Source organism: Hyla sarda, chromosome 7 (genome assembly GCF_029499605.1).
Source record: "Hyla sarda isolate aHylSar1 chromosome 7, aHylSar1.hap1, whole genome shotgun sequence".
Classification (NCBI taxonomy): domain Eukaryota; kingdom Metazoa; phylum Chordata; class Amphibia; order Anura; family Hylidae; genus Hyla; species Hyla sarda.
The window spans coordinates 208,816,487-208,826,030 of NC_079195.1; the positions used below are offsets into that span (position 1 = coordinate 208,816,487).

A 9,544-nucleotide genomic window follows, 5' to 3' on the forward strand; every position below is an offset into this window, starting at 1 on the left:
GCAACTCTCTTCTCCCAATGATGAACCCCCCTTCTCCTGAGATCGAGCAATAACAGGTGTGCTATGCCCTCAGATGTCCGGGGCCGCAGGCGCGCTCCACTGAACGGATTAGGGTGTGTCCATTTTTTTTGGTAGCACCCGCAATCCAAAAATTTTAAATTCCCAGGCCCCACCTCTGCAGCATCAGGAACCCATGGATTGCCTGAAAGACACAGCCTGGAGTTGGCTGATGCACAAGTACACACCTGGACTTCACAATCCACCCCAAAAAAAACGCAAAATGTTATTGAAATTGTCTGACAAAATACCTGTTTTTTAAAAACAAGCGCATACACAGCAGTTCAGAAGACTCTATAATGCATGACGGTGGACCACCAAAAGACATTCTTCTCAAAAATAATAAACCACACAATGTTTGAAATTTGGTTAAAAAAATGATTACATGTGTGTAAGTGCATCTGTCTCCAAAAGATCAGATCACAAAAGGATTCTAATCGCCAAAAATGATTAAGCAGAGTTAATCCCTCTCCATATATATATATTTTTTTTAATTAAAAAATCACACGCAACAAGCGTTCCGTTGTGTAACGGTTAGCATTCTGCAAAATTAAATTTTATTAATGATAAAATGATCAGTAAATTTAACAATAACACTACCCAAGAGTGTTAAATTACCCCATACATTGCACCAGGAGCAGTCAGGAGTAGGCCTCAGCAGTACCCAAGAGGCTTTAATAACCCCTTACCTTGCCCGATCAATTGCGAGATCGAGCAATAACAGGTGTGTTATGGCCTCAGATGTCCTGGGCCGCACTAGCGCTCCACTGAACGGATTAGCGTGTCTCTATCTTTCAAGGACAGGTGCGTGTTGCACGCTGAAACCAGTTCGTGACAGGATCTGGGATTGCAATTATTTAACCTTAAAATGAGGAATTACCAGTAAGTGAGTGTCATAAGCTGGCGTTGATTAAGTCCCTGTCCTTTGTACACACCGCCCTTCGCTATAAGTTATTGGATTAGTTAGTGAGTTGGTTAGTGAGGTCCTCGGATCGGCCCAGGCGGGGTAGGAGAAGGCCCTGGCAGAGCGCTGAGAATTTAACGATCATTGTTGAAATTTGCATTAAGCATGTATTTAGCTACTGCTAAAACATCCAAAAATTTAAGGCCCAAGGCCAGAGGCACCAGGGAGGCAAGTAGTTCCTGAATGACACAGAATGAGTCTGGAGCATGCATTTGCAGTACCCAAGAGGTTTTCATAACCCCTTACATTTAAAGATCAATGTTTACATTTGCATTAAACATGTATTTAGCTACTGCTAAACTTCAAAAAATGATAGGCCCAAGGCCTGAAGCACCAGGGAGGCAAGTAGTTTGTGAAAGACACAGAATGAGTCTGGAGCAGTCATTCGCAGTACCCAAGAGGGTTTCATAACCCCTTACATTTAAAGATCAATGTTGACATTTGCATTAAGCATGTATTTAGCTACTGCTAAATTTCAAAAAATTATAGGCCCAAGGCCAGAAGCATCAGTTTTCCCCATATTAGGAGCATAGTTGTCCCCAAGATTAGGCAGTATAGATGTCACCCAGATTAGGCAGCATACATGTCCCCCAAATTAGGAGCATAGTTGTCCCCCAGATAAGGAGCATAGTTGTCCCCCAGATTAGGCAGCATAGATGTCCCCCAGATTAAGAGCATACTTGTCCCCCAGAGTAGGCAGCATAGATGTCAACCATATTAGGCAGCATAGATGTCCCCCAGATTAGGAGCATACTTGTCCCCCAAATTAGGCAGCATAGATGTCTCCCAGATTAGGCAGCATAGATGTCACCCAGATTAGGCAGCATAGATGTCCCCCAGATTAGGCAGCATAGATGTCCCCCAGATTAGGAGCATAGTTGTCCCCCAGATTAGGCAGAATAGATGTCACCCAGATTAGGCAGCATAGATGTCCCCCAGATTAGGAGCATACTTGTCCCCCAGAGTAGGCAGCATAGATGTCCCCAGATTAGGAGCATACTTGTCCCCCAGATTAGGCAGCATAGATGTCCACCAGATTAGGATCTTAGTTGTCCCCCAGATTAGGAGCATAGTTGTCCATCAAAAGAAATATGGGAAGTGCCTAAATAAAATATAACTTTTATTGTAATCAGATTAAAATACACCAAAATGTGAACCCTCTTTAGTGAAGTATCATGGCACCTAAATGTGCCTCTTGCACTAATAATTATACTGATGGTACCTATGTACTGCTACCCAACGCGTTTCCACTGTTATTTACAATTTCATTAGGGGAAAGTTGGTACCTTAGTACAAGACAAAGTACAATATGCACAACATATAAAATATAATGTGAGGTCACTGCAACCAGACTGCTAATAGATCACCAATCTAGCAGTCTGTGTTCAGAATAAGTAATACCGGATATCCAAAGAGGCATCTAGTCTCCTCTTCAATAACAATTAAGAAGTCCGGTACGTTGTGCGAGCTGGAGCGCACCTGCAGTGGCAGGGAGCCTCACAACTAGGGCTTCTTCGCGCTCCAGCTCGCACAACGTCATCGCGCTGACGCAGTCCGCACTATTTCACTGCTATTGGCACCATCTCCAGGAACTCCTGTTCCACTACCTCCCTGAATGGTAGCTTGCCGCAAAGCAGGTGGTCACCCCCTGGTACGTTTGGCTCCTGAATTTCCACTACTGCCACCACCACTCTGATTGCCAACCGTGCTACCGCCTTGCTGCCTCATAGACAAAGAGCAAATCTCTTCTCCTGATGATGATGAAGCCTCAGCTTCTGCACCCGGCTCCCAATTGCGATCGGCTTCATCATCATCAAAAGGTGTGCACGTCGCTGATGTCCTCCTCGTGTTCCATAACAGTGTCTGCCTCAGAACAATTGAAACACCGCCTCCCACGTCACTCTCCGCATCACTACTTGGCCACCTTGCGGAGCAAGCAACGCATGTCTCCTCACATTCTTGGCTGCCCATTAGCTGCTGACTGTCCTCTATTACATCGTCCTCGCTAAATAGTGGAGCTGAACCCAAAGCATGAGATACTTCTTTGGGAGAGGGAACAGCATAGGACAAAGGCAATGTGATTACGGGGACTGCTCCCAGGCCATGCCAACTGAGGGTTGTGTCTGAGGAACCCACCGACTCTTGACTGGGCTTGTCAGATGTCGCTTGTGATGATGGGGATGAGTGTGCAAACCAATTGACGAGGAGAGATGGGTCGACGACACGACCGCTGGGTGTTAACGGGAGCTCAGGCCTATTGCTGCGACTCCTGTTGCCACTCGCCCCAAGTTTGCTGCCAACTCTGCCTGACGTATGTAGGCCTCTGCCCCTTCTCTGTGCATGTCCTGGCACTTCCCTGCCTGACATACTTAGTGCGTTTATGAGGGTATAGAACAGCAGCAGGCGATTACTTACGGCTGTCCTTTCAAAGTATATAGGCCCTAGACAGATTAACAGTTACTAAATAGTACACTCCTTTCTTGTATGTATGCCCATTGCAATGATGAGCGCACTGGTATGCGTATTTCTACGCAGAAAAAACACTTTTTTTTTTTTTAAATACACCAGCAGATGTATACTAATGTGTGGAATAGCACTGAATTTAGCACAGAGACAGAAATACAGGTACTAAATAGTACACTACTTGGTTCTATGTATGCCCTTTGCAATGATGAGCGCACTGTTAAGCGTATTTGTACGCAGGAAAAACTTTTTTTTTTCTTTAATACACCGGCAGGTGTATAACGTGTGTTATAACACTGAATTTAGCACAGATACAGAAAAAAAGGTGGTATATGGTATGCTATTTGCATTTGTATGTAGGCCCTTTGCAATGATAAGGCCACTGTTAAGCATATTTGACAGAGGGGTGAATAGGGGGTGGACATGGGTGACAAGGATGTGGTCAGAGGGGTGGACAATGGAGGGTGTACATGGGTGACAGGGATGGACAGGGGTGACAGAGGGTTGGATGGGGGGTGGACATGGATGACAGGAGAGTGGACATGGGAGACAGGGGGTCAGAGGGGTGGACAAGGGGGTAAAAGAGGGACAGGAGTGACAGAGAGGGGTGGACTGGGGTGACAAAGGGACAGATGGGTGAACAGTAGTGTTGCTCGCGAATATTCGCAATTCGAATATTATTCGCGAATATCGCATATTCGCGAATTCGCGAATTTCGCGAATATAGCGCTATATATTCGTAATTACGAATATTCGTTTTTTTTTTTTTTTTTTTTCTTCACAGTACACATCACAGTGATCATCCCTCTCTGCTTCCAGCTTGAGTGGTGTAAAGAAGGCTGTAATACTACTATGTGAGACTGACGTGCGAAAATTCGCATATACTGAAATTCGCATATGCGAACATTAGCATATGCTAATTTTCGCATATGCGAATTTACGCGCGTGTTAATTTTGTATGCCAATATTCACATGCTAATTTTCGCATACGCGAATATTCGCATATGCGAAAATAAAACGAGACTATAACGAATATGCGAATATTCGCGAATATATGACGAATATTCGTCCATATATTCGCGAATATTCGCGAATTCGAATATGGCCTATGCCGCTCAACACTAGTGAACAGGAGGGTGGACATGGGTGACAGAGTAGACTATGGGGGTAGACGGGGGGGTAAACATGAGTGACAGGGATGGACAGGGCAGTGGACAAGGCAGACATGGATGACAGGAGGGTGGACATGGGTGAGATGGGAGGTGGACATGGGTGACGGGGATGATAGGTGGGGGGGGCATGTGTGAGAGGGGGTGGACATGAGTAGTGTTGCTCACGAATATTCGCAATTCGAATATTATTCGCGAATATCGCATATTCGCGAATTCGCGAATTTCGCGAATATAGCGCTATATATTCGTAATTACGAATATTCGTTTTTGTTTTTTTCACAGTACACATCACAGTGATCCCCCCTCTCTGCTTCCAGCTTGTGTGGTGTAAAGAAGGCTGTAATACTACTGTGTGAGACTGGCGTGCGAAAATTTGCATATGCGAAAATTAGCATGTGTCAATTTTCGCATATGCGAATTTTCGCGCATGATAATTTTGTATATGCTAATATCCACATATGTTAATTTTCGCATACGCGAATGTTCGCATATGCGAAAATAAAACTAGAATATAACGAATATGCGAATATTCGCGAATATATGACGAATATTCGTCCATATATTCGCGAATATTCGCGAATTCGAATATGGCCTATGCCGCTCAACACTAGACATGAGTGACGGGGGGTGGACATGGGTGACAGGAAGGGGTGGACATGAGTGACAGGGGAGGGTGGACATGGGTGAAAGGGGAGGGTGGACATAGGTGACTGGGGGGACATGGGTGACAGGGAGGCTAGACATGGGTGACAGGGAGGGATTACATGGGTGACAGGGAGGGTGGACATGGGTGACAGGGGGGTGGACATTAGTGACGTGGGGGGGTAGAGGGTGTACCTTGGTGATGGTGTGGGGGGGGGGGGGTTTAGACAGGGTTGAGAAGGTGAACAGAGGGGTGGAAAGGGTACGGTACCTTAAGCAAGCCGGCCCGCGCAGCTTGCAGTCCCACAGCAGGCACGGGAGTCCGGCGCAGGTGCAGCTCGTTCCGCCCTAGGGCACCATTTTCGGCTCACTGCGCCGCAAGGGAGCGGGGGACAGAGGGGGACGCAGGAGACGGAGGGGACTATACTGCACCTAATGTGGGGAACTATACTGCACCTAATGTTGGGGGACTATACTGCACCTAATGTGGGGGAACTACAGCCTAATGTGGGGAAACTGTACAGCACCTAATGTGGGGAACTATACTGCATGCACCTAATGTGGGGAACTATACTGCACCTAATGTTGGGGGAACAATACTGCACCTAATGTGGGGGACTATACTGCACCTAATGTGGGGAACTATACTGCACCTAATTTGGGGGGCTATACTGCACCTAATGTGGGGGAACTATACTACACCTAATGTGGGGGAACACTGCTAGCCTAATGTGGGGAGAACTCTGCTGCACCTAATGTGGGGGGAACTCTGCTGCACCTAATGTGGGGGGAACTGTGCCACGCCTAATGTGGGGGAACTGTGCTGCGCCTAATGTGGGGGCCTTGTATCGACGTTCGCTCACATCGCGCTCCCAGCATTCAAGGGCCGGCGATACTACGTCCTGACGCCGGCCCTAGAGCGTGGCGTGCGTGAACATCAAGGGGGGGGGGGGGTCCTCCATGTCCATTTTGCTTGGGGCCCCCAAATTCCTTCAAATGGCCCTGATAATACCATTTTAACATAGGAATCCCCATTCCTCTTTCTTTTAGCGATGGACTCAAGAGTTTAGCTCAGTTTGTTTTCATCCCCAAACCAGTTCATTAATTTCTATCTGTATCTCTTTGACGGATTTATCACTTATCCACACTTAGGCTGCTCTACTTACATGGAGTGACATGGGGAGTAATATCATCTTTGTCAGTAGTATTCTATCCGCCATATTGATGGGCAATTTATTCCACACTATAATTTTATCCCTTATTTTCCTTTATAAGAGGTTTTACATTCAATTGTGTAAAATCCGCAATCTTGCTGACTACCTCCACTCTGAATTATTGGTTTCCCTTCAATAACTGTTTGCCTTCCTTCATCCAGTAGTAAAAGTCCAGATTTGGACCAATTTATCTTAAATCCCGATAAATTACCATATTCTTCTATGAAACTATTAATCTTTGGGATCTTATTCTCAGGGTCTTTGATGAATAATACTATGTCATCAGCATATAACAGTACTCTTTCCATTATCCCATTAATGCCAAATCCCTCAAATATATCCATATCTCTTATTTTGTGCGCCAGTGGTTCCAAGAACAACAGGGGAAATCCTTGTCTTGTTCCCCTCTCCAGTTCCACCATTCCTCACGTTAATCTATTATTCAGACAAATTTTTGCCTTTGGAGCACTATACATCCTTGTCACTGCTTTCATAAACTTCTTCATATGCTGTATAACTTTAAAAAGGAATTCCCACTCCACCCTGATGAACACTATATGCACGTCTAGCGACAGGATGGAGTGGGTGTCCCCCCCCCCCCCCCTCACGTGGGCACTGCATGTTGAGAATGACTCTTCTAATATTACTATATATATTTCTACCAGGGACAAAACCCCTCTGCTCTACACCGACTAATTTGTGTGGGAGTTTTATATTCAGAGGGCACAGTGTGTGGCAGGATTATATTCAGAGGGCACAGTGTGTGGCAGGATTATATTCACAAAATTTATACTCATTTTTTGCGCCGTGGTCTGTAATTTTTATCGATACCATTTTTGTTTTGATGGGACTTTTTGATCACTTTTGAATTTTTTTTAATGATATATGAAGTGACCAAAAATGCACAATTTTGGACTTTGTTTTTTTTTAGGTGTACGCCATTGACCGTGCAGTTTAGCTACCCTTATATTTTGTTAGTTCAGACATTTATGCATGGGGAGGTACCACATATGATTATTTTTATTTCTCGGTCGTTCTTCATTGGGGGACACCACATCAGTAAGGTGTCCCCCAATGAAGGCTACGAGAAAGAGTAAGTAAGCCATGCTTCCTGATATTACTTATAGAAACATATATTATTTATATAAATATTTCCTGCCCTCATATCCTGTCCTCATATCTCATCCTCATATCCTGTCCTGAGTTGTGATGAAGAGATTTTAGGCCGAAAATAGAAGGAGGCGTGGTTTCAGTGAAGTGGGAATAACTTGCAACCCGGACCAATGCACAAAAGGGTAGAAAATAACAGGTGTGTGGCTTAAATAGTGGGTGTGGCTTTGCTAGATAAGGTGTGGCATGCGGGAGGGGTGTGGTCGGACTGAGGCACTCACCTGGAGATGCAGAGCAGAGCTTGTGGTGTAAGGTATTGGAAGTCCTATATACTTGCTTGGGACTTAAAGGACATGTCCTGTGCTCACTTTTCTTATAGTATCCGCTCTGGGCTGCAAAAAAAAAAAAAAAAAAAAGCTTTCTCTTACCTCCCTATGCTCCCCCCGGTGCTCCGGTACAGGCGTTTGGTCCCCGTGCTGCATTCTTCTAACTTCCTGTTAGCCCGGCACTTCACACGGATCTTCAGCCTATCACTGGCCGAGGCGGGACATCGCTGCGGCCGGTGATAGGCTGAAGCTCTGTGTGACCAGCCGGGCTAACAGGAAGTAAGAAGAATACAGCCCGAGGACCGAACACCTGTACCGGAGCACTGGGGGAGCGTAGGCAGGTAAGAGAAAGTTTGTTTTCTTTTATTTTGCAGCCCGGAACAGATACAATAAGAAAAGTGAGCACCGGACATCTCCTTTAAGTCAAAAACCCCATCATTCATGTAAGGGTGTAGGTTAGGGTTAATTTAACTATCATATATTTTTATTTGACAGAAAAGTAACATGTGTACTGAGTTTCATCAAAATATCTCCATCCATTTGGGAGCTATGCTGGAACATACATTTCCCTTAGACTTGCATGGGACTTTAACCCTTAAAGGATAAGTCTTATGCTAGAAAACATATCCCCTAGGGCCCCCTGCGATCTCCTGTATGCAGCCCCTTCGGATAGGGGATACGTTTTCTAGCATGATACTTATCCTTTAAGGACCACAGGTTTTCTCATTTTTGCACTTTTATTTTCTCCTCCTCACCTTCTAAAAATCATAGCACTTTCAATTTTCCACCTATAGACCCAGATGAGGGCTTGTTTTTTGCAAAATTGAAAGGAAAAAAACGCCATTTTGTAAATTTGGGGGGTTCCGATTCTAAGCAGTGCACTTTTTCGCTTAAAATTACACCTTCTCTTTATTCTTTAGGTCCATATGGTCACAAGGATACCTAATTTTTATAGGTTTTATTTTATTTTACAACTTTCAAAAAATTATGACAACATGCACCAAAATTAGTGTGTTTAAAATTGTCATCTTCTGACCCCGATAACTTTTTTATTTTGGGGATATGTGTGGGCACTAATTTTTTTGCTCCATGATCTGAAGTTTTTATCAGTACCATTTTTGTTTTGATGGGACTTTTTGATCACTTTTTATACATTTTTAATGGTATACAAAATCACCAAAAATACGCAATTTTGGACTTTGGATTTTTTTTTTTTTACGTATATGCCATTGACCTTGCAGTTTAATTAACATTATATTTTTATATTTCGGAGATTTACACACGCGGAGATACGTCATATATTTATTTATTTTTAGATGGAATTTGGGAAAAGGGGGGTGATTTTAACTTTTATTATGGAAGGTGTTAATTCACATTTTTTCAATTTATTTTTACAACATTTTTTAGTCCCCATAGGGGACAATTACAAGCAATCTTCTGATTGCATAAACTGTTCAATGCTGTGCCATAGCATAGTATTGATCAGTGTTATCTGTGCTTGAAGTCAGTGCAGCCAAACTTCTCTCTAGTGCCTGAATCCTGGCTGCATTGACTGCACTGACCCCTGTCAGTAAGGCAGACAGCGCCAGCATTGCA

General features: G+C 44.3%; 1 protein-coding gene across 1 annotated transcript in view; it reads right to left on the reverse strand.

Annotated features, from left to right (window-relative positions):
- LOC130283212 (inactive hydroxysteroid dehydrogenase-like protein 1) overlaps positions 1 to 2,561 on the reverse strand; it is a 39,623-nt gene extending 37,062 nt beyond the window's left edge. The window contains exon 1 of the mRNA XM_056532417.1: positions 2,523 to 2,561. Within this exon, the coding sequence (XP_056388392.1) occupies positions 2,523 to 2,561 (39 nt within the window). The remainder of the gene's footprint in view (positions 1 to 2,522) is intronic.
- Between the last annotated feature and the right edge of the window lie 6,983 nt (positions 2,562 to 9,544).